Source organism: Apiospora aurea (assembly GCF_038362705.1).
Source record: "Apiospora aurea strain CBS 24483 chromosome Unknown utg000007l_segment0_segment0, whole genome shotgun sequence".
NCBI classification, from domain to species: domain Eukaryota; kingdom Fungi; phylum Ascomycota; class Sordariomycetes; order Amphisphaeriales; family Apiosporaceae; genus Apiospora; species Apiospora aurea.
In genome coordinates, this window is record NW_027117394.1 from 2,420,638 (window position 1) to 2,444,124 (window position 23,487).

The 23,487-nt window shown below is 53.7% G+C and overlaps 9 protein-coding genes across 9 annotated transcripts; 7 read left to right on the top strand and 2 right to left on the bottom strand.

The window, feature by feature from the left end:
• Positions 1 to 590: 590 nt before the first annotated feature.
• PG986_010992 (uncharacterized protein) lies at positions 591 to 1,981 on the top strand (the record flags this gene model as incomplete). Its single annotated transcript, XM_066847214.1, has 2 exons — positions 591 to 926; positions 998 to 1,981. 2 exons carry the CDS (start codon positions 591 to 593, stop codon positions 1,979 to 1,981), a joined length of 1,320 nt encoding a protein of 439 aa, XP_066696705.1.
• A 698-nt stretch (positions 1,982 to 2,679) lies between these two features.
• Positions 2,680 to 4,781, top strand: PG986_010993 (Aorsin; the record flags this gene model as incomplete). The annotated part of the gene is made up of 3 exons (XM_066847215.1): positions 2,680 to 4,393; positions 4,456 to 4,657; positions 4,733 to 4,781. The coding sequence occupies 3 exons, from the start codon at positions 2,680 to 2,682 to the stop codon at positions 4,779 to 4,781; spliced, it is 1,965 nt and encodes a 654-aa protein (XP_066696706.1).
• Positions 4,782 to 5,403: 622 nt separating this feature from the next.
• On the bottom strand, positions 5,404 to 5,905 carry PG986_010994 (uncharacterized protein; the record flags this gene model as incomplete). Its single annotated transcript, XM_066847216.1, has 2 exons — positions 5,404 to 5,759; positions 5,845 to 5,905. The coding sequence occupies 2 exons, from the start codon at positions 5,903 to 5,905 to the stop codon at positions 5,404 to 5,406; spliced, it is 417 nt and encodes a 138-aa protein (XP_066696707.1).
• Positions 5,906 to 8,913: 3,008 nt separating this feature from the next.
• Positions 8,914 to 10,333, top strand: PG986_010995 (Major facilitator superfamily domain-containing protein 10; the record flags this gene model as incomplete). Its single annotated transcript, XM_066847217.1, has 2 exons — positions 8,914 to 8,982; positions 9,068 to 10,333. 2 exons carry the CDS (start codon positions 8,914 to 8,916, stop codon positions 10,331 to 10,333), a joined length of 1,335 nt encoding a protein of 444 aa, XP_066696708.1.
• A 1,232-nt stretch (positions 10,334 to 11,565) lies between these two features.
• PG986_010996 (uncharacterized protein) lies at positions 11,566 to 12,681 on the top strand (the record flags this gene model as incomplete). Its single annotated transcript, XM_066847218.1, has 2 exons — positions 11,566 to 11,608; positions 12,041 to 12,681. The coding sequence occupies 2 exons, from the start codon at positions 11,566 to 11,568 to the stop codon at positions 12,679 to 12,681; spliced, it is 684 nt and encodes a 227-aa protein (XP_066696709.1).
• Positions 12,682 to 13,978: 1,297 nt separating this feature from the next.
• On the top strand, positions 13,979 to 14,646 carry PG986_010997 (uncharacterized protein; the record flags this gene model as incomplete). The annotated part of the gene is made up of 3 exons (XM_066847219.1): positions 13,979 to 14,025; positions 14,137 to 14,261; positions 14,372 to 14,646. The coding sequence occupies 3 exons, from the start codon at positions 13,979 to 13,981 to the stop codon at positions 14,644 to 14,646; spliced, it is 447 nt and encodes a 148-aa protein (XP_066696710.1).
• A 1,850-nt stretch (positions 14,647 to 16,496) lies between these two features.
• PG986_010998 (uncharacterized protein) lies at positions 16,497 to 18,071 on the top strand (the record flags this gene model as incomplete). The annotated part of the gene is made up of 6 exons (XM_066847220.1): positions 16,497 to 16,623; positions 16,709 to 16,897; positions 16,952 to 16,994; positions 17,052 to 17,239; positions 17,305 to 17,536; positions 17,606 to 18,071. The coding sequence occupies 6 exons, from the start codon at positions 16,497 to 16,499 to the stop codon at positions 18,069 to 18,071; spliced, it is 1,245 nt and encodes a 414-aa protein (XP_066696711.1).
• A 770-nt stretch (positions 18,072 to 18,841) lies between these two features.
• Positions 18,842 to 20,692, bottom strand: PG986_010999 (acriflavine sensitivity control protein; the record flags this gene model as incomplete). The annotated part of the gene is made up of 2 exons (XM_066847221.1): positions 18,842 to 20,286; positions 20,353 to 20,692. The coding sequence occupies 2 exons, from the start codon at positions 20,690 to 20,692 to the stop codon at positions 18,842 to 18,844; spliced, it is 1,785 nt and encodes a 594-aa protein (XP_066696712.1).
• Positions 20,693 to 21,513: 821 nt separating this feature from the next.
• On the top strand, positions 21,514 to 23,251 carry PG986_011000 (MFS general substrate transporter; the record flags this gene model as incomplete). Its single annotated transcript, XM_066847222.1, has 2 exons — positions 21,514 to 22,526; positions 22,591 to 23,251. The coding sequence occupies 2 exons, from the start codon at positions 21,514 to 21,516 to the stop codon at positions 23,249 to 23,251; spliced, it is 1,674 nt and encodes a 557-aa protein (XP_066696713.1).
• Positions 23,252 to 23,487: the final 236 nt, after the last annotated feature.

Consider the following 23,487-nt stretch of genomic DNA (forward strand, 5'->3'; position numbering starts at 1 on the left):
CAGTCGTTGGGGGGGCGTTGGCAGCACTTTCCCGCCCCACACCAGAGCCAGCAGCCAAAGCGCGTCCAAGGCTAGATCTTGGGTGGTACATCGCTGCAATTTTGCAGTGGCAGTGGCCTTGCCTTTTTTCGCTCGTTTTTTTTTTTTCTAGAAGCAAATTTACCGATATCCTAGCATCCAAACATTCAACGATAGTGGCAGAGTGCGCTGGTTTAGTCTCAGGTGAAACAAGCTGACTGACGACTTCTGATCGATCTTTCTGATACGTTTTGCCGGCAGTTCTATTGGGCTCCTGGGCTTCCTGGTGCCATTCGAGGTTCTCCTATCTGGTATTTGACCCTGCCGTATTCCAGGGTCCATCCACCTCGTATCCCGCTAGCGATTGCTCGGTGCATATCGCACATGCCGGGCCCAGACGCACCCGACCCCCGACCTTGCCTGATCCAATCGATTAGCCTGCCTGAAAAAATTCACGTCTGTGTTATACAGCAACGACGGCTCCGAAGCCCGGTGGTGCATCGTCACCGACAGTTCCGTTTCACGCCCATCGCAATCACCGTACAGTGCCTCCGGCAACAAGGCCTGGCAAGATGTTGACCGAAAAGTACTTTGCGTCGATCTCTGGTCCTCCGATTGCCAACAATACCGCCATTGCCAAAGATATCGGTATATACGAGCACACGCTGCATCCGAGCCATTCGACCACAAGCACCTTCAAGAAAAGCTCCGTGCCGCGTAACAGCCTCGCCGTCTCCGAAACTCATGTCTTTGCGGCCCAAGATGACAAGTCGACCGTCCATGTATACAGCAGAGCAAAGGGCAATCAGGAGTCAACTGTGACTTTCCAAGAGAGGATACGAAGTGTCGCCTTTTGCGATGACGTTTTGGTCCTGGGCACTGCCGAAGGCCGTGTCATAGTCTGGGAGGTACGTTTCTGGGGTTTGCACGGGCATCAATATTCCTGTCGTCTTTGAGCTCACCGCTGACTCCTTCACAGATTTGCACTGGGCGGCAAGTAACCACTCCCGCATGCCATGTCCAGGCTGTGACCTGCATTGCTTCTACGCCATACCATCTACTGACAGGTTCTGACGACTCCGATGTCCATGTCTGGGATCTGCCCCGTCTCTTGGAGCTGGACACGACCATTGAGCACGAGCCAGAGAAAACCCTTTCTAACCACAGAGCTGCCGTTGTTTCCATTGCCATCAGCCAAAGCACAAACGCCGACACGAATATGTGTGTCACGGCCGGCAAAGATCGGTCCTGCATCATCTGGAACTACCAGACTGGTACGGCACTGCGTACCCTTCTGTTCCCGGCCAATCCCACCTCTTTATGTCTAGATCCGTGTGCGCGTGCAATCTATGTTTCGTCCGATGATGGCTCGATATTCGCTGTTGACATGTTCTCAGAGAAGGCATTGCTGGGCCCTCAGAGCATCGAAGCAGTGTCGTCTGTTGTCCAGGTTGCATCGGCCTTCGGCTCAGCGCCGCAAGAAGCGGGACCAGCGTCCTGTCTCGCCGTCAGTTACGATGGCACAGCATTACTGTCGGGACACAACAAGGGCCAGATCCTTAGATGGGATTTGAGCACACGTGCTGACTCGACCCAAATTGCAAACCTCAACGCATCCATCTCCAATTTAATATTTGAGTCGCCGCTGCCCCGTACAAAATCTACACAGGTTACGACGGTTGTCAAGCCCTTCCTGGGTAGCCGCAACTATAACTTCACTGCCCAACTGGTCACAGACTTGACCGAAGAATCGAGATTTGAGAAAATGCTCAATGGCAAGGGCTTCGCTACCGGCGAATTGGAAAGCGCCATCCAAGCTCTACAACAACCCCATGCAGATAGTTCAGGCGACAGCGAGCTGAAGAAAGAGAACGAGGCGCTATGGGATATCATCAATGAACAGCGCGCTCTGCAGAAGAAGACTTTAGAACGATATGCTGAGGCTAAAGCGGCCAACACATAATCGGATATAGAAGAAATGAAATCGAGGAGAGCGAACTGCATACTGCGCCTAGTTTCAAAACTCGTCGGCTACTCCTTTGTCGTGTTTTGCATGACAAGCCAGAGACGTTTGTGGGGACTCATTGGCAGACACCAGGGGCGCTATTGCCGGGATCCGCAAGAGCCTCAAACGGTCGGCATAATCCTGCCCCAATGATTTGCCCGTGTAGTGCTTGAGTCTTGTTTGATTTGCGCGGCTCGATTAAGCTGTGTAGTTAAGCTTTATGTCGATCTCAGGTACGCAGGCATATGCCGTCTGCCGACAGTTCATGTCCGCCCGATGTTTGGTTGCGCATTCCCATACCAGCCGGATGCCATACCAGACTCGAAGCGGCTCAGGCTACGCGATCGAAGATCCTTGCTTACCGATCTGGACCGACGTCGTTCGTCGTCGAGTGTCTTGGCCTGCGCCCACTATAGGTGGTAGCCCTGCTGGACCGTCCATACCGAAATTTTGGGTCTTGAAACAGGCCTCATACGTCTAGGGATTCTTCACGATGTTTGCGAGAAGTGACGCTACGAGTAGCCATGTTCGGAGTGTCAGGGACGAATTTCCAGGCGGCCCTTATAGCCGCGCAGTCCCCAGCCTGCCTGCCTGATGGTTCTTGGGGGTTGTTTGGGTTGTTGGGCTGTGAGAAATTCCAACCGATCAATTGGAAGATGCACCCCGGATTTCTGCTGAGCATCCTGACTACCCTGGTGGTAGTCGCGGTGGCGAAACCTGTCAGGCCGTCGACTAGTCATGTCGTCCACGAGAAGCGGCACAACGTACGGAATCTCTGGCAAAAATTCCGTCGAGTCCCCAGTCGAAATACCCTGCCGGTTCGGATAGGTCTAACACAGCAGAATCTCCATCGAGGCGATGACTACCTACATGCGGTCTCACATCCCGAGTCGGCAGAATACGGACAACATTGGCACCCCAGCAAGGTCATCGAGACATTTGCTCCGACGCAAGAGTCGGTCGATGTGGTGACGAAATGGCTTGTTGGCGAGGGAATGAACCCGAATCGCATCAAGCTCTCCAGTGGTCGAAATTGGCTGGATTTCAACGCCACTGTTGGCGAGCTCGAGAAGCTCCTGAAGACGAAGTACTTCATGTTTCGACACAGTCGGCATGGCCAACACCACCTTGCCTGCGATCAGTACCATGTGCTAGACCACCTAGTAGAGCATATCGATATCATCACCCCTACCGTGCACTTCGACCAACACATTGGACATGAACGTCTCAATAACCGAGTCTCTATGGACAGCGGTGTTTCCGACGAGTTGAAGAAGAGGAGCTTGGCCAACGGAGAACGACGAGCCTCGACTGGCATACAAGGCAGCGGACTTGATGGATGGTCTCCAAAGCAGGGCGATTATGTGGTGAACGCCATGATGACATTGGATGACTGTGACAAGATGCTCACTATAGACTGCATTCGGGCCCTCTACAAGATTCCCAAGGGAGATTTATCCGCCAAGAATAATTCTCTGGGGATCGTCGAGTACACGCCGCAAGCCTTCCTACAGTCTGATCTGGATGTATTCTTCGACCAGTTTGAGCCCAAATTGAAGGGGAAGGGCCCAGACGTGGATCTCATCGACAACGCGGTTGTTCAGACGCAGAACCAAAGCTTCCAGTTCAACGGCGAGTCCGCCCTGGACCTTCAGTACGCCATGGGCCTAGTGTTCCCGCAGCAGGCGAAGGTCTTCCAGGTTGGCGACCTGGTCCGGGGCGCCAGCTTCGGCAACCTGCTCGACGCCATCGACGGCAGCTTCTGCGACGCCAAGGCGGACAACGCCGTCGACTCCATCGATAACAACTATCCGGACGACATCCGATGCGGCGGTCACACCGCGACCAACGTCATCTCCACGAGCTACGGCTACAACGAGGCCGACCTGACCGCGCGCTACGAGCAGCGCCAGTGCGCCGAGTACATGAAGCTGGCGCTCCAGGGCGTCTCCATGATCTTCTCGTCGGGCGACAGCGGTGTCGCGGGCAATGGCCATCTCTGCCGCGACCCGACCTCGGGCGCCTTCAACGACGGTTCCCAAGGGTTGTTCACCCCGGCCTTTCCCAGCACCTGCCCATACATCACTTCTGTGGGAGCGACCCAAATTGTGCCCGGGAAGACGGTCAAGGACGCCGAGACCGCCTGCGAGGAGACAATCCTGTCCGGTGGCGGCTTCTCCAACGTCTTCGCCATGCCCGGCTACCAGTCCAAAGCCGTCGCCGCCTACTTCACGGACTCGGCCCCGCCCTACACCGATCAGCAGTTCAACAACTCCCGCACAGTCCGTGGGTACCCCGACGTCTCGGTCAACGGGGCGCGGTACGTGACTGCGGTCAACGGGAACTTCTCGCTTTCATTTGGGACTTCTGGTAAGTGATGATGCACCCGACTTTTTGTCTCTCATCCCGATCGCTTATTGATATCATATTAGCCTCCGCACCGGTCTTCGCAGCAATGCTGAACCTGATTAACGAGAAACGGTTCGCGGCGGGCAAGGCCGCCGTCGGCTTTGTGAACCCGGTCCTCTACGCCCATCCCGAGGTGATGAACGACATCACCAACGGGACCAATGCGGGCTGCGGTACCAAGGGCTTCAGTGCCGTCAAGGGATGGGACCCTATCACCGGCTTGGGGTAAGTTATTATTGTTGTCATCTCTCTCGCCCTTTCTCCGTTCTCACGCAAACCTGACTGACCCTTTTACCATAGGACGCCGAACTTCGAGGCCATGGAGAAGCTGTTCTTGAGTTTACCCTAGGAGTCGGAAGTGGCTAAGGTTTACTGACAAAGCGAGGACGGGACGCATTTGCATGGTTATAAACGATAGATCATGAGACACATATGGCATTATAGAAACCGGCTAGTCCGCGGCATGACAACATTAGATATATACCCTTAAACTTAATCTTATGCATTACCCTATGGTTATTCCCCATCCCTCATAGTGGATACGTTTAGTGACTGTGTAACTAACTATGTATGCTTATACCTTATGAAGCTTACTGGTGACACTAAATACACCTATTAAAGGGATAAAGAAAGTGTGGTAGATTCTACTCTTTACTCTTCAAGTTGTACCTTACATCCAAGTCACAAGTCACGTTACAAAAGGGAAGACTCAACCAACGACACCTAGAAAATCAGTACTGTCATCATCTCACAGGCAGGAAGTCAGGTATGTAATTTGCAGCAAAATGTACACGCTGTATTGTGTTTGTCGTAAAAGCATTAGCTCATTAAATAATTAAACATCATTGACCGATAATGCAATGCGCCCTGAACACCACCAACCACTCTGATGGTTTCCTTTCCCTTCCTTTATATCTCATCATCAATCTCATCCGTCCCCGCACACCGATTTCCAAGTGGATAGCGGCTTTTTACAGACCGCAAGCGGAGACGGCGACCTGGGTAGCCTGGGCATCGACGCGGCCGAGCATGGTGGCCTGGCCGTTGGTGAGGGCGTTCATGGCGTCGAGGGCGATGTTGAAGCCGGAGGCGGCGTGGTCGACGGCGAGGACGTTGATGGTCTTGCCGTTGTAGCTGAGCTGCCAGCAGGTGCCGCACTGGGGCGAGTTCCAGCCGGCGACGGCGTCGACGGCGCCGATGTAGGGGAACTTGGGGATCTGGCCCTGTGTCTGCCAGCCGTACTTGGTGATGAGGCCGTTGACGCCGTCGCTGCAGGAGACGGCGGTCAGAGAGCGGGAGCCGTCGTCGTAGCCGGTGTCGTAGGCGACTGTTGGGAAACTGTTAGCAATCGGGTTCATATGTATAATCGTAAGGCGCTCTCATGCGTAGGCCACGGAGGGGTTGTTGCATACCGGAGGCGGCCGAGGCAGTGGCGGCGGCGGCAATGAGCTGGAAAATTTGGCTGAACTGCATTTTGAAGGTTGGGGTTGGTTGGGTTGGGTTGGGTTGTTGGAGCGAGTGGAAGTGTGATAAGTTATTAGGAACTAAGTAGATAGTTGTGATGGGTTGGTGAGGATGAGGATGAGGATAGAGGAAGTCCTGTAGATGGTGAGAGTTCTGGCCTCTTTATACATCGTGAACCAGCCTCTCTCTCTTCCTATCTATCGCTCGTGTAGCGGAGGCATTTTCTGTTTTGGTTCTGATCAAGCCATCTCACAGCATAGCATCATCCTACGTGACATCGTTGACGGACCATCCTGCTATGCAGCACCAGCACCAGCACACACCCCTGGACCCTGGTTGCGGATCGCAGCTTGCATCCAAGCCCCGTCCTATCCCATAGGATCCCATGGGCCATCGCTCCCTTCCGATGGGGCATTCTCGATATGGCGCGGGTTCGCAGAGTCAAGCCCGCTTGTCTTGCAGATGGAAGTCAATGGTACTGGACAGGCGGTAGGCACCTGACCGACTTGTGCCCTGTCTAAGACGTGGGTGAATTCCACAACATCTCGTGTTGGGATGGTTGGGTTTGCGGGGCCCGATGGTTCACTGGACACCCACAGACCGCGGCTGGTGCTGGTGGTGCCGATCTTTTCGTATTTGCCGGTACGCCTGCCAATTATAGAAGGAAGCCAGCCCCCATTTGGCAACGCTAGCGGTCTTCTCCAGATCCCTAGGACGACTGGAAAGACATAGAAAGACTGGTCATTTTTCTGGACATCCCGGGTTCTTGCGGTTGTCGCGGCTCACCAGCCCCTACGGTCAAATCGCCAGCCAGAAAAGAAAATCATTCCCTCAGGTAGCACAGCATTCTAGAATGCCAGGACAGTCCCGGTGGGCGGGCTTCTTGCATGAATGAGCTGATGAGGCTGACCTCGACGCGTCCCATCCCGGGCCTTTCGGGGTTCCTTTGAGGCTGAGGCACGACCGGGGTCAGGCATCGAGCATCGAGCATCTCGCCGATTCCTGATCGAACCCGGAGACGCCAGTTGCGCTTAATGGTCCTGTCGCAGTAGGCTCGTGCTCGAAGTGGATTGGATCAGTAGCCCTGCTGCGTTAGCCCGGCCATGAATGCGAGAAAATACTACGACAGAACCTCGAAGAACTGTCGCCTGTTTACTTTGCGGTCCACTGCATTCATGCACGCCGAGCCGATTCTCGTAACTGCCTGGTTTGCCCTAGACTAGCCTGGCGGTAGCTTGGTGAGCTCGCCTTGCCTCTTGCGGGCCCAGCCTCGGAAGATTCTCGAGCAACTCGGTGCGACAACGAGCTGCGCAAAATCCCGACGTTGGGTTGCTGCCGCATCGTGACGGCGCAGCAGCAGCAGCAGCAGCAGCAGCAGCCGTCAAAACAGTTCTACAGCATCCAATGTCTAAAAAAAAAACGTCAAAACAGGGAACCAATAAATACATAGGCTGACCTTGTTCTACAGGTCATAATTGAAGGGCCTGCCGAATACTGCTTGGATTGCGGTGGTCCACAGTGGAAGCTGATGGGGCCGATATGGTGAATCGTGGTTGTTCGCGCATTGACATGTTAGGTTCGATGAGATTCGCATCGCTGTCTTAGCTCCAGCCGAAATTACGAGCAGCGGCCAGCGACGAGGTATACGATGGCATCAATGCTCATCAAAGATCTATCGGGGTCTGATCGGGGTCAGTCGATGCTGGAGCGAGCCAAGCCCGTTGCCTCTCTTCTGCCGGTGTCTGTCTGTTGCAGGGGTCACTGGGCAGAATACGCCGGGTCCAACGTACGTACGTGTGCAACACTGTTAACCTTGTGTTGTGAGACACGAGCCGAGCTGAAAGAAAAAAGAAAGAAGAAAAAAAATTTCATGGTCCAGCTCTGCTTTGCTCATCCATCGTTCCAACCCAAGTCTGTGTGTCACGGCGCAGAACCACGGAGATTTCTAGTAGCAGATGGGAGGCTGTGTAATGTCGCGCAGTACGCGACTTTAGTGTATCGCGTAGCCCCTGGTAGCACATGTACGTAATGATCTCCGGAGGCCGGACTGCGGACCAAACGGCCGATGATCACTTTCGGTGCGGAGACGTCTGTGGTCCGTAGTCCCGCTGACTGCTGACTGCTGACCGGTATAACCTATATCATACTCCGAAGTATACCTTCCTCCGCTCGCCATGCTGGAGGGGGAGGATCCGTCCTTTTCCTGTAAGGGATGGACCGATCCGAGTAGCTCACCTAGGATCTGTCCGCTCCGGGAACCGGATGAGTAGCGTTGGTTCGGAAGGCTATCAGAGGCAAGCGCTTGCTTTAGTGCCAGGGCAGATGAACGAGCTTAGTATTTGTCATCATGACGATGAAGTAGATGAGTCTAACTTCTAGGGGCGGACTTGGACATGACCCGACGGCAAGGCCGATAGTTGATGTTAAAGATGGAAACGTCGACGCGAAGATAGACTCAAGGTTGACAGCTCAGCCAATGCTTCATGTCCGCTTCGGCCGAGGATGCAATGGCATTCTTCCACGGCAAACCGCCATGATGGAACGAGCGGTGGTGATTTGCTGCTGCTGTGTTCGATTGATGGTGGCGCCGGGTGGCCTGACTGAGACGGAGAAATAGGTGCTTGCTTACTTAGTACCTAGGCGCTACGGCCAGCTGAAAGATGTTGACAAGACATTGAGTGCTACTGTAAGCTGGTAACCTAACCTAGCTGTCAACTGTTAAGCCCGTGCTGCCCCACCATTGTTGGATTTGAACATTCCCGATGACCTAAACTTGCGACTTGTACCTGTCTTATGTAACCTCCAAGTCCCATCATTTTGATAGATGTCATTGGCGACGAGGCCACCTTGGACGCCCGGTTTTGTTTTGTTGCACGTTTCTACTTTGAAGGACCCCTCTATGGCAGCTGTCACTCCCACCTGAGACATCTGCATTACCTTCTTCTGTTCCCTCTCTTTTGCTTTGGACCGAAAGAGTTTCTGTATACCTATCACGTTCAAAGCTTAAAGCGCCAACCATGGCTGTCGACGCGAGCACCCGCAAGAAGGTGCTCAAGGTCATCTTCGTGTCCTTGTTGCTCGACCTGGTATGACCCCCTATTCGATGATGCGCAGAAACAACCGCATGCCAACCAATGAGAACACTTGTCTGACTGTTGGCTGTGTATACAGATTTCTTTCACCTTCATTCTGCCCCTCTTCCCGAAGCTCCTCGAGTTCTATCGCAACAACGAAGCCACCGCCGAGTCGGGTTCCACGATCTTGGCCAGCATCCTCGGCTACCTCAACGCCTACAAAGCTTCCTTCGCCAAACCCATTGACTCGAGATACGACATCGTTCTGCTCGGAGGCGCGCTCGGCAGTCTCTTCTCCCTGCTCCAGGCTTTCGCCTCCCCCATCATCGGTCGCCTGTCCGACAAATATGGCAGGCGCACTGCGCTGCTGGCCAGCATGGGTGGCAACATCGTCTCGGTGCTGCTCTGGGTGGTTGCTGTGGACTTCCGCACCTTCCTCGCCTCGCGCGTCGTCGGTGGCCTGTCCGAGGGCAATGTCCAGATCGCGACGGCCATCGCGTCCGACATCTCCGACGAGAACAGCCGAGGCTCGACCATGGCTTTGATTGGCGCGTGCTTCTCCATCGCCTTTACTTTCGGCCCAGCTCTCGGCGCGTTCCTGAGCTCCATCTCGACCGTGGCGGCGAACCCCTTCGCGACCGCCGCCGCTGTCTCGCTCTTTCTTATCCTTACCGAGACCCTTTACCTCTACGTGGCCCTGCCCGAGACACTGCCCAGCAAGGCCAACAAGGACACCAAGAAAGCGGCATCCGTTAAGCCGGTAAAGACGTCGCAAAGGGGCACCAACTCGCTCATGCTGCTCAATTACATCCACTTTGTCTTCCTGCTATTCTTCTCTGGCATGGAATTCTCTTTGCCCTTCATGACCTACGACTTGTTCCAGTACTCGTCCCTCCAGAACGGACGTCTTCTTGGCTACGTGGGGCTGGTTGCATCAATTCTTCAGGGCGGTGTTACGCGACACCTCCCTCCGCTGCTGTCGGTCCGGGTTGGCGTGTCCGCCTGTCTGCTGGCTTTCAGCGTACTTTGCACGTGCAGATCCCAGGGCCATCTCTATATCGCGGCTACATGCCTGGCGGTCACTTCGGCCACGGTCGTCAGTGGCCTCAATGCTCTGGGCAGTCTGGAGGCCAAGGCGAGCGAGCAGGGCGGGAAGCTCGGCATCCTCCGAAGCTGGGGCCAGCTTGGCCGAGGCCTCGGCCCCATCCTCTTCACTAGCGTGTACTGGTGGGCTGGAAGAGGTGCTGCGTATAGCATGGGTGCTGCGGGAATTGCCATCGCCGCAGCCATGGTTTTCTTGGGTCTGAACTCCCCGCCTGAGGAGCAAGTGAAGAAGGCTGTTGCGGCGAAGAAGCAGCAGTGAGAGCTTTTTGGAGTCTGGGACCGGGTCTTCTGTTCCCGTGTCTATGTATAGATATGTCACGATGTATTCATTGTACAACATGTTATACGGCATTAGAAACTGAAACGACACTGAGCTGCTGATATATATTTGGATAGCAATGGGCAAACAAGTGCCCCATCCCCTTTTTATATCACGTTGCCACACACGATGACGCCTTACTTGTAGTATGCTTTTGCAGTGCTGTTCAGCCATAATGCCATACGATTAGCACCTACTTTCTGGTAAACAAGCATGCACGATCAGCTCAAACTAATGAAGTCATAATGGTGCTCGTTTCAGACACTGGCGTGCTGATTAACGCAATTCATATCCCGGTTTTCTGCCATGTCAGCCCCTTTTTCTCCATGTGCAATAGTGTACGTACGTCCAGCTACCTGGAAATCTATATACACCATTCGATAGATGAATGGATAAATAGTACGTGCTATACCCTTCGAAGGTTGTTGAGGCTCCGTTATACCTTATATATCAAATAGAAAGCACTCTCTTCTGATCGTACAGGCCTAATCGTGAACTTCGACAAAGCCAGCGAGGGGCGTTCAAAGTCAGCCTCTGCATCCAGACACGGAGCTTGGTGCTTCTGACGAGGGGTAAGGGGTAAGGGGCGAGGGGCGAGGGGCGAGGGGGTTTACAAAGAGCCGCATGATATCTCCATTGTTGCTGTGCTCAGTGTTAGTTCAGTTGTTGCATTCACTGCCTGCCTGTCGTTCATGCGTTTGTGATGGGTTATGATGTCGTTTAGTGAGGCTATGGGTTCAATCTCTGTCGTCCTGCTCAGTGGTGGTTGTTATGGCCAATAATTGTTCGTGGGTTCACAGTTAGATCTGTATTCAATTTCAGCTGGCTGGTTATTTAAACGGAGACTGTTTCTTAGTCCATCATCAGTTTCACAACATCTTCCACGGTGCATGTGCTCTCGTTCTTGTTTTCTTTCGTCCCTTCACTGGCACGCCGTGGATTCACCAAATCTCAGACGAGACCCGTACACAAGCATTGCACACTCTTTATAGGGTGGTGATAGGTTACTGTGTAAACAAGAGGTCGGTTATCACTTCATCGCTTCTCCTGCACAACAACACACTGCATAGTTGCCCTGAGAAATGCGGACTAACCGAGAGCCATAGTCACCAAGACACCTTCTCCGGACCACCCATTGCTCGAGAAACTGCTCCTACAACACAATACGTTGGATGTCGTTTCACGAGGTCGAGGAGCATATCGATGATGTCCTCAGTAAGTCGCTTGTCTCCAACATTCGATACTCTCGTCCTATCTCAAGCCCCATCTATTCACTACTCTCGCCTGTTATTATAGTGTTATTTGCCCTATCCCCTCGTCCGTTCTTCCTTGACCATTCTCCCTCATCTGCTTTGCCCTTCACGCACACACACACCCGCTCCCTGTCTATTATCTGCCTTTCGACCTATATACGATCTTGCCTTATACTGACCACTAGGAGTGGTTACAGACCAAGGCTCTTGACCCTACTGCCAACGATTTTAGACCACTTGGGCTGGACACCGGCGTCAGCCTCCAGATCAACCTGTCTATACAGCCAGAGTACCAAGTCAATACCCGCCCTCAACGAGTCAAGATGGAGGAACATAGACTCGTGAATGATGGTACCAGCATGATCAACGTTGGCAAGCCGCCCAAGATGAACAGGACTTCCTTTCACGCCTTCTTCCCCGACGCCAACATCGCCGCCATACCCGACACCCAAAGTGTCAACCTGCTCCCTGACCGGCCTGCCCGCCCACTGCACCCCCAAGAAGCTCCTGAACGCCATCCGCGGTTACGGCCGCATCTGGTCCTTGAGAATTCACCTGCCGCAACCCAACACGGCTCAGAACAACCCCACCGCCTCGGCCACCTTGTCCTTCTTCGAGGTCGCCGCCGCCCGCTTCTTCCTCGAGGATGCCCAACTGGGAGGCTTCTTCGTGGACGGCTGTAGGGTCCATGCGAGCTACCACCCCTGGCGCCTGGCGAGCAAGGAAGACCGCCTGCGGAACGAGTCTCGGTGCGTGCTGGTCGAGGGCCACCCGGACCTTGTGAACGAGGCCTCGCTGCTCCTGTTCCTGCGCAGCCGGCTCCTGTTCCTGGCGGGCAGGAGCCTCGTCGAGATCAAGGAGAACGTGGTCGACGTGCGCCACCGCTACGTTACGACGTGCCGCAATGTGGTCGAGCTACTGTTCCACGAGGGCTTCTACGGCAAGGCCGGGCTCGCTGTTGATGTGCTGCTGTTGGAGGATAACCCTCGGGTCTGGACGGTCACGTATGGAGATGATCCTTGCGCTAGGCGTTAAGGGGGCATACTGAGTAGAAGTATGTGACTGTCTGGCTGTTTGATAGATCAATGAATAATGCAAAGGTAGAATGGCTGAAGTTTTATAAATGTTCACCGACAGTCCTCTTGAAACAGTTTAAGGTCGGCGAAGAGTCGGCGAAGAGTCGACGAAGAGTCGGCGAAGAAGTAAAGTAGATCCAGCTAGAATTGCTAACTCCCCATTTTCTCCATCTTCGGGTGTTTGCGGCGGCCGTCGAGTAGCAGAGCCTGCTACTCAGTTCCCACAAATGTCATGATTGTTGTAATAATTGTTGTCGCCTTGATCACGGGGACTATTCTGAGCTCGTCTTGGCGGTAGGTTGACTCGGGCCTGAGCACTGTTTCCTGCCCCCAACTCGTCCGTATCCTCCATTATGGTTGTCGATCTCGAGGAGAAGGGGCTGGTAGGCTCGTGATGTGTTCATCATTTTGGACCCGTCTAGTCCTTGGTTTTCGTCGATCACAGCCACCGCAGCAAGTTATCCCTCATAGCCAGATCAGTCGGTTGGAAGGGCTCAGGGGCTGTATCCATTCAATAAAAGCGCATCTGGTGTATCCAAGCAGACATTGAAACCCTTTCTAGGGAAGGCTCTTATATTCACTCAACGGGATTGTATATCATAATGACCCAATGATTCCGATTTTGGGATGTTTTCTCTCAAGTGACTTGTATTCACACTCTGTTCGTCCTATTAAAGCACTGTGTTCTTTGTCTCTGCTACTGCTTCCCCTCTCCATCTTTCTCCTCTCGCACCCTGTTCTTTTGCACAGTCCCTTCAGGAAATTTATCTCGGCTTCTCCACCATCTCGATCACGCAGTTTCTAGGTTCCTCCTACCAAGTAGGTGGACATTGCAGGAACTTCCTGAAGCATGGCACTCTTTTTGCTTGTCATCGTACTACTGTCCCTTTTTCAGAATGCTGCCACTCTGAAGCCGTACGGGCATGTACCTCCATATCCGTTGACCTTCAGCAACTCAACCAGTGTTGCGATCGCCACGGCTACGGGTCATCATGGTCCGCTGGGCTCAGCCACTGACGTTCCTCATCACCCCAATGACACCAGTCAGTATCCATCCTCAGACCTATTTCCATTCCTCATTCCTCTGTTGCAACACTCCATCTATCTTCAGCCCACAGTGCAACCAACCCAGATGCCTGTTTCTTGACTTACCGAAACCTGATGTCTCCCTACTTTTAGTGATCGACAAGGTTTATACGGAGCCTTCCTATAGCCCAGACTGCATCTACGCCGCCAAGTGATCACCGTACACCTACATGGAGTGCCTCTCCGAAGAGGTGGGCAATAATGTCAAGTACACGATGTAAGTTCCAACTCCTCTCCCAACCCATTTTTCCCTTGCCTGTCTTTCACACATACGCACTTGAACCATGGAGGAATCCGGCTGACCGCTTCGACCTCACACCGCACACAGTTCGGGCTCAGGAACGGGACAAGAGCCATACTCGTGGGCTAAAGCAATCTGGAAAAATGCCCAAACCAACGTCTGCACGGTTGGCTGGTGGGCCAGTCCCGATATTGAAGTATCCAACAACGCGAGTAAGTCGTCGCTTTCCTCGTCCTGACTTACTTTCCATCTTTCTCCTTTTTTTATGGTTGTTCCTCCCGATAAACCTCCCAGCTCGCTGACCAACGTTTCCGCAACCCAGCCTTCAACTACGTCGTCGACGGATGGTCGCGACGCATCATGCAGTTGCACGGCTTCACCCTGGCCTTCAGCTTCGTCAACTGGGACTCTAACAACTGTCACGACGTGGTCAAGGACGCCATCACTCGCGCCAACTGCCCGGGCGTGCACGTGGCGAACGGCCTCGCCTGCCGCAAGAAGGGGTACTACGGCGACAATTCCCTGCCGCCCGGCAGCCAAACGTACAACCACCCGGACATCGGCGATTACGATGACAATAGCGCCGGCCCGCCCTAGAAGAAGAAGAAGAAGAAGAAGAAGAGCGGCGAGGGAAGAAGAGAGAAGACGAGAAAAGGAGAAGGAGGGCCTGGTTACGGGACTGTAGCACGAGCTAGTGGTCAATTTGGTAACGAGAACTGTTTCCCCTTGCTGTCTGCTGCACGCAGGTAGCTACAATACCAGACTGATAAACTCCCGACCGAGAAGACCAAGACCTCGTTCGGTATGCAATATATTGGTTGGTGTGCGAAACCGGTGACCATCCAATCAGTGACAGCAACTTATCATCGTGCATTCGTCGTGGGAAGCATGAGTAAAAGGGCTTGCTCCGGTCAGCGTAGCCTTTCCCCCGCAAGCCGCTCCAGGGAGATATTTCCAGATTGGGACGCCAAGTTGGTGATGATTGGTGGGTGGTGTGGGGGAGGGGAAAGGGAGAGGGGTAGGAAACCTGGAAACGGCCACAACCGCTGAGGTCTGTCTTTCTTTCTTTCCCCTCTCCTTTTCCCCCAGTTCGTCCAACCTATCTGCTTGATTTTCCCACCACCCCTAATCATTCGGAGACAGAAAAGTGTGTGTGTGTGTGTGCGATAAGTAAAGAAAACATCCTAGGCTGCTCGCTGCCCAATGTTGGTCGTCGCCGTAAGGTGAAACAGTCCGAGCAAACATCCGCCAGCCAGCTCGGGCTGACAACCGAACGCACGGCCAATCCTTCGCATTCCTGATTGCTTGTCACTACTTTACTTGCAGCTTCAAAGTACTTAGGTAAGGATGGGTGCATTTCTCGATCGCCCAGGGCAACTTTCGAAACGGGCGAACGGCGGGCGAGAATCTCGTGGGGAGAAAAGTGCCGTATCTGCGCAAAAAAAAAAAAAAAAAAAAAGGAGCATGCAGGAGTTCTGCGGCAATGAAGGCGCGATGAACAGTTGCTTTTATATATGTGCGTTAGCTCTCGCCGAATCGCTTAGCCCACCGTTGCCGCACAGAGTGGAGAGGGGTGGTTGAGAAAAGCAACAATATTAGTTCGCCAGCTTTCGTTTTGTTGGAACTCCTCCCGTGGCCAGAGATATATGACAAGTAACATTCGGTGAGAGTGACACAATGTCAGTTACGTGGTTTGAGGATCCGGGTGAAGGCACTCCCTTGCTCCCAACCCAGCCAACCCCCTCCTTCATCGCTGCGAGTTCGATTCTGGTAACCGCGGGAGGTCCAGTCCCAAGCCCAGAGAGTAAATTGCTTGCAACCTTGCCAATGTGATGCGTACCGGTAATGCAATCCTCCGATTTGGTTAGTACCGTCCTGCACGACTATGCACGACTATTACCAGCTGCGGCCACTTTTGCCCCTTGGGGGAGGTGCCATGAGGCCAGGATGCATTCATATCGCGATATCCAGCCGGTTGAGGTCAGATTCTGGGGTCTCGGCACGCATAGCACCGTACCCAAGAATGAGAGCTATTGCTGTTCGTACGGGTTCGTGACTGCGATGCCCCTGCATGCAGGTGGTGTGTGGGGTTTGTGTATCAGAGTCTTGCAGGGTCTGGAGCAATGATGACATGTGTGTTTGCGCCGAGCGTCACCAAATAGTCATTTACTACAGGTCAACTACTGTCTGTGCCTTGCCAGCGGAAGTAAGTAAGTAGGCACATACTCGGTCGAGTGCAGTATTGAGACGGACGTACCCTTGAACCTTTTTGGTACACTGATAACAGAACAATGTGACACACATGGGGCAGAGATGAGACAAATAGGTCTAAGGTGAAGGCGCATCGGGACTTGATGGCGTGTTTTCCCAGTTATACTTAGTCTCACGTTTCCACCCAAAAAGGGACTTTGCTGGTGTTGTGTAGCATTTACTCATGTAAAGCTGCGATGGCGTTACAACTTCCTCACGAAGTTCGTGGAATAGCTACCGGCGTGTTGCTATTCTCCTTCGCAGGCTTGGTGTGCAGTCTCTTATTTGTTTGGTTGACGTGGACTCACCGGGAGAGAACAAGCCGTACGTTATCGCCCGTAGCTGAGGAGTTTTGGCTGGGGAGTATTTCGTCGTTTCATTTGCGCTGACAGTCTTCATATCTGTTTAGATGTTGCTTTGATCGGGTACCTTCTGCTGGCGAGTACAGCGACAGCCGTGGTAACTCAGCTACACACCTTTGTTTCCTGGGAGGACGTCGCCACAGCGCAGTGGGAAGAGGCAGTAGCCCACCCGAAGAGCCCCGAGCAGATCATTTCCAACGGAGCCGTATGGATAGACCTAGGGCTCTGGTATTTCCGTACGTTCCTATTCTCTCCCTCAGCACATTCCTTTTCGCTAACCATATGTGCAGGGCAGTATGCCTTCTCAGCGTCGGCGATGCTGGTCCTCTTCTGGTACGTCCAATGCTGTTAAAGGTAGCGTCGTTCTTGCCCGAGCTGACTTGTTCGTAGGGCCGTTGCTTTATTGCAGTCGATCCACGGCTGGACGGAGAAACCACAGATAAAAGTGACCTTGGATAGGATCAATGCTGCAGGCAAGGGTACTTCAATAGTTCTGCCGATTATCACTATATGCCTCTTGCAGGTGAAGTCAGTACAGAAGTCCGTCGTGGCCTTCATGTTCCTGGCCAATGTTGTCTGTAAGTGATCACTCATCTTGTTTGCAAGCCAGAGGACCCTGGCTAAACAAATTCCTCTTTTTCAGTGATGATCAGTCTCGCAGGAGGGTGCGGTTTCATGCTGGCGATCCTGCTGAGATATATCCGGAGCCGGCGTCAACTGCTGGGGTGGGACGTCCAGTATGGGGCGGCGTCTGGTTCCTTTGGGTTCTCGGCTTCCAGGTCGCAAAGCCAAGGTCAGAAAAGACGAGGCGCGTCGCGGGGCACCTACGATCGGTGGTTGATGACACGCTTCTCTATCGCCTTCGTCATACTTAGGTAAGTCTGGCGGCTCTTAAAGGGGAGGGGAAATCACCTAAAGGTAGATGCGCTGACTGGATATGACAGCATTTTCGAGCTGTCCAACATGCTGTTTCAATTCGCTGGTATGCAGAACAGCAACAAGGATGCGTTGAGGAGCAGCCCCGACATCAGCGTCGAACGTGCGAAAGAAACGGCCGTGTTATTCCCCAGCTTTCTCATTTTTATCGTCTTCGGCACGACGGCGCCTTTCCGGAAGCACATGTATCGCACGTTCGTGCCCAAGTGTTGGCAGCGACAGGAGGTCGAAAGGAACCGAACAGTGCCACGACAAGGCTCGCAGCATGCGGCGGCCCCCAACGCCCAGAACGCCGTGCCCACATTGCCTCGAGAACGTGCCGTACCGCTTGACAGACCGATGAAGATCCCTCAGAAGCGCGAATTTCCATTACGGGATCTCGAAAAGGGGCGTTCTATCGAGCCAAGGACCTCGTCGGATGACGAATGGCCGATACTACCAATACAACGACCGAGGCATTCGTACTTGAGGTGACTCGGTGGCATGGTTGGGGCTGGAATTGATGGCGTCCTTGATTTTGTCGGCTGGATAGGAAGGGGCACCTTATCAATGAAGAATACAAATGAATTTCAACATACATCTGAGGAAGGTGGTCTTATTGCTGGTGATATTCTCGCGGGTTGGCAAAACAATGGTGGCATCGAAATACGTAGGTAGGTACACAGCATTCGAGTTGCTTCCTGCCGAATATCGGAAACAGTCAAAAGGGAAAAAAGCAAAAAGAAAGAATAAAAAATTGCATCCCCGGTCGGACTCGAACCGACAATCTTCGGCTATCAACTATTGGGATAGGAGGCCGACGAGTTAACCATTTCTCTACGAGGACTGTACCTGAGTCTGCTTTCTTGCGTTTCACCCACTGAGCTATTGGTTGTTGAAAAAGATCTCATTATCTTGCCATATAACAGCAGCAGAAGCGTCCCGCCCAAGAAATGGAGCTAGTCAGCTCTCCAGATTGGGCTGGTTTCTGCCTGGGAGGCTGACCGTAACAAACGGATGGCGAACCTTGTTGCATAAGGCGAGGCAAATACCTCAGGCAAACAAAGGAAGTGCCGTCCTGGCGCCTCCTGCACCTTCCCGCTCATCAGCCCCAGCGTGGCTTGCCATTTCTTTCCCTCTTCGCCCTCTTCGCCCACCGAGTCACTCGCCGTAGTCGCCTTGGCCTGGCTGACCTATGTTGGCTTCTCTCAAGGCGATCGGCTCAGCTGGTATGGGACGTTGCTGGCCGGCCATCATTTTGATCTTCATACAATTAGGCAATCGAACCCCATCGCACTCAGTTGCTGGCGCCAGCTGTTCGAGCCCCGAGGGCCATCTCCCACAGCATTTTCGCAAGCAACGTTCTCGGGCTTGATCAGGTCCAAATCCCTCAGCTGCCAGATGTTGGTCAACGTCTCCATGGCCGACTTGATCATTCCCCACGGACACAGGTCCCACATGACCTGCAGTCGCGACAAGACCCAGGCTCTGCGTTCTGATGATGTCGTCTCCACGCCTGTCATGAACACAGGCCATGTGGTAAACTTGTACAAGGGACTGTCCACTTGGATGAACGACAGTTGACAGAAGATTGTAGAGACGAGGTCCTCTGTGGTTGGCAAGAAGGGCAGATCATCCACCAAGCCTGGATCGGAACTGGCCACCTGAACGTGCCTATGCAACCCGGGGGTGGCTAAAAGCACATACAGACAAGCCGCGGCACGGTATGTCGCTGCTGCATGTGTACGATAGTCGATTTCGTCTTCGTTGACAAATCCCAACTCCACGCTAGCGGCACACATCCGGACTGCCCAAGCTTCAACATCGAAAGCTTGCGCATCCTTCAAGAGCAGCAATCCCTCTTTCAACTGTGAGGAGGTCGGGTTCCCGTTATTTTCTATGCCAATGCTCCGGGCCAGTCTTGCCGTGCTTAAGATGTTCACAAGAAGATCGGTGGGGCAGCTATGGTAGCTGTTGGCTTCCGTACGCCGGAGAATCGGCAGTATACTGACCGGATCGATCTCGAGCTGGGCCGAACCAGTGTCTTTCCCAGGCAACGGAGTGATGAGAGAATCAAGGGTACAACCCCATATATAATATGCCACTGAGTCTGACGCAATATAGTCGCGGATACTGACCGAACTCGGAATCCCCTGTACTCGTCCTGGTTTGAGAGCAGCATTGAGGGCCACCAAACTGAAGCCGTTTTGATCGTCTGACGTCGTTGAGCTTTCAGCCCCCAGGAGATGCGGAATACTCGTCGCGAGGGGCGGTTGGGTTACTGAATCAGTGACATGGGCTGCAATCAGACTACCCGCCGCTCTCATGTGCGCTCGCCACTCCCCTTTTCCCGAGTCAATCAGAGCAAAGTTGACGAAGAATAGTACTGTCGCCAGTACAGCATCTCTTTCATGTGCAAGGTTCTCGTCATTGGGGGCCAACCTGTGTCTTTCGAGCACTTCCTGGAGACCTTTTATGGCCTTTTGGCGAGCCCTTAAAGCGTCCACGAGGGCACCCTTGGCTACTAGGGGATGTGTTTTTGTTGGAGAAGAGTAGCAGCCAGCATTGTAATAATGCAAAGCCGATGCGGCTACTATAATATGACGCAGGAAAGAGTAGGAGCTCGAGATGGGAATCAACTCTCTAAAGGGATTCCAGGCAAGCTGGTAGGAATCGTGAACGACGAGATCTTGACAAAAGCGGGCTCCGACTACGTATGTTGCATTGCTTGTTACTATTTGGTCGCACCTGTCGCGTTGATGGGAACGTTACTTACAGTAGCACAGATACTTTCTTGTTGGACCATCCAGATCTTGGAAAAAGGGGTCCCTGAGCGTAGGAGCGATTCCAAAAGTAATGATATTGTCGCTCTGGGGTTTACTGTTTCTCTGTGGTTGGAACGGAACTATCGTGTCCTGTTTGGCCTCGCCAGATAGCGCATACGCTTTGCTGCCAGCCAAACGACCGCGAGAAGCCGCGCCGCCGGTCCATCGGAGCAATTTACCGTACCCCAGACAGTCTTGGCCGGTGGAGGAGCATTTGTTGCAAGAGGGCGCTGAACGATCACACCGCTTGCGGTTCCTTCGACAGTTATGGCATGGCGGTAGAGCGGCCATCAACGGCGCAATATCACTATATCACGGAGATCTGCCGCGTCAGAATGGGATCAAAACGAGTACCCTGAGTGAACAACTTTGAGGCTTTCCAACAGCCGAGGTGGGCGGCGAAATGTGACGTGCCAAGATTAGTCAGAGAGTTACTAGCATGGTGTCTGTCAAGACTCAAGCGGCCTACAAGGTCAGCCACAAGCTGACCCCGCTAACATTGGTTTTTGGTAGACATCGGCATGTGCAGGCCACGAATACATATCTGCTCTCTTCGAACGGCAACATGGCAATTCTTGTCGTAGCCCACGTGCAGTGCAGCTGGAATAAGCACTCAAAAGGCAGACCGACAATTGGTGTGTGCTTGTGTGCTTGCGGTCCAGAAGCGTGGAAGGGGATTTTGTTGTGTAATGGATACACTCCCTTGCTAGAGGATACCCGCAGCACCAAGCCCCTTTCGGTAGCCAAGACTCAAATCGTGCATATTCTGGGGCCCGGGTACACCATCGGCTTGACTAACTTTCTTCGGCCCATGACGACGATACATATGGGCAACGCCTTTCCGACCTGACATCCACAATATGAAGAATCTGGTTTGTCATATTCGAGAGAAACTCTTCTCAAAATGGCAGTCGAACTTCAACTCCTGCATAGGCTTTCTTACAAAGCTATTCTTGCACCTCTGCAGCTGAGTCACAGGCGAGCGAATAGGAATCCGCAATTAGCTGCTTATAGGATCATAAATAGAGTATGCTATGCCGATTCTATTGCAATAATCTAGCCTTTTGAGATCGCACTGTGTTCTGGTAGATCATCACATCCGGCATCACAATATGACAAGGCCAAACACCCCTGAGAACGCGGGTGTGCTCACCCCAGACGAGAACGCCTATTCCAGCGATCGTTCACAAGATGAGTACAACAAGGCCGAGATCGAACGACTGGGCCGCCAGAGGCCAGAGATCCTATCATCTGCCATCGTCGAATTCGGCTTCGTCACCGCCATCATCATGTCTATGATGATGGGCGAGTTCTTCGTCAGCGGCTTCAACATCGTCTTGCCCACCGTGGGTGACAGCCTCAACATCCCAGAACCGTCGCGTACCTGGCCGGCCGAGGTGCCGAGTCTGACGACGGCAGCGCTGCTGCTGCCATGCGCCCGCCTCAGCGACCGCTACGGGGGCCGGATAGTCTTCTTGGCCGGCGTGTCATGGCTCGTGGTCTGGTCCCTCGTCTGCGGCTTCAGCCAGAATACCAACATGCTCATCGTCTGCCGCGCCATGCAGGGCCTGAGCACCGCCGCCTTCCTTCCCGCGGGCATATCGCTCCTGGGCCAGTCCTACCGCCCCGGCCCCCGCAAGAACTTCATATTCGCTCTGTACGGCGCCTTCGCCGTGCTGGGATTCTACATCGGCATCGCCATCGGTGCTCTCACCGCCCAGCTGGCCGACTGGCGCTGGTACTTCTGGGTCGGCGCGATCCTGGCCTTCGCCAACGCCGTCATCGGATTCCTGACGATCCCTAAGGACCTGGGCCAGGATGGCGACGCCGCGCTTGCTATGGACTGGTGGGGGCTGTGCACCATTGTCCCCGGCTTGGTGCTCGTCATCTTCGCCTTCACCGACGGCGGCAGCGCGCCCCAGGGTTGGCGCACCCCGTACGTGTACATCACTCTGATCATTGGTGTGGTGTTCCTCGCCGCTGCCGTCTACGTCGAGGGTTGGGTGGCAGCACAACCCCTATTCCCTGCCGAGGTCTTCCGGCCTAAGGGTATGAAGCGACTCGTCGTTTCCTTGTTCTGTTGCTATGGCGTCTTCGGACTTTATCTGTTCTATGTCAGCTACTAGTAAGTTGTTGCTCCTCCTCCATCACATACGAACGCATGCTTACCATCTCAACTCTACGCACAGCCTCTCGACAGTTCTACACACCACCCCGCTGCAGACAGCCGCCTGGTTTACGCCCATGGCACTCGGCGGCATCTTCCTCGCCCTCATGGGCGGGCTGGTCCTGCACCTGATCCCCGGCCGCATCCTCATGATCATCTCGGGCTTGGGCTTCCTGCTGTCCGTGCTCCTCTTCGCCCTGATCCCGGACCAGGTCGACGGCGCGCCGTCCACCGGCTTCCTCTACTGGGCCTACGTCTTCCCCGCCATGCTGTGCAGCACCATCGGCGTCGACATCACCTACAACGTCACCAACGTCTTCATCACGACCTCGATGCCCGCGCGCCTCCAGGCCACCGCCGGCGCCCTCATCAACAGCCTGCTGTACCTCGGCATCGCCTTCTGGCTCGGCGTCGCGGAACTCGCCGTCTCGCAGACCAAGGAGACGCGCGAAAGCGGCGAGAACGAGGACGAGCTTACGCCGCGCGAGCAGTACAAGATTGCGTTTTGGCTCGCCGTCGGGCTCGCGGCCGTCTCGCTGATCCTCTTCTCCACCCTCAAGATCGGACAGGCCTCGGCGGATATGACGGCGGACGAGAAGGCGCAGTTGGCCGCGGAGCTGGCGGAGCGGGAGAGGGCAAGGGTGAGGGCGTTGGAGGCGGATGAAGAGAGGGTCGAGAAATAAAGAGAGGCATGTTTGGAATTTAGGTATAATAGCGTTTGCGAAGAATTAGAACTATAGATAGACGTATATAGACTAGTTATAAAAGTGTCTTTAATACCCCAATATCTTCAAGTCTTAGCAATCTCGTTATATATGTATATTCAGTCTCAATCCGTGAGTGGTTGATTTGGGCGGTTACCTAGGTAGGTAGGTTTCATGCAGTGCACGTATGAAGTCTCACCCCCTTAAAACCCGCC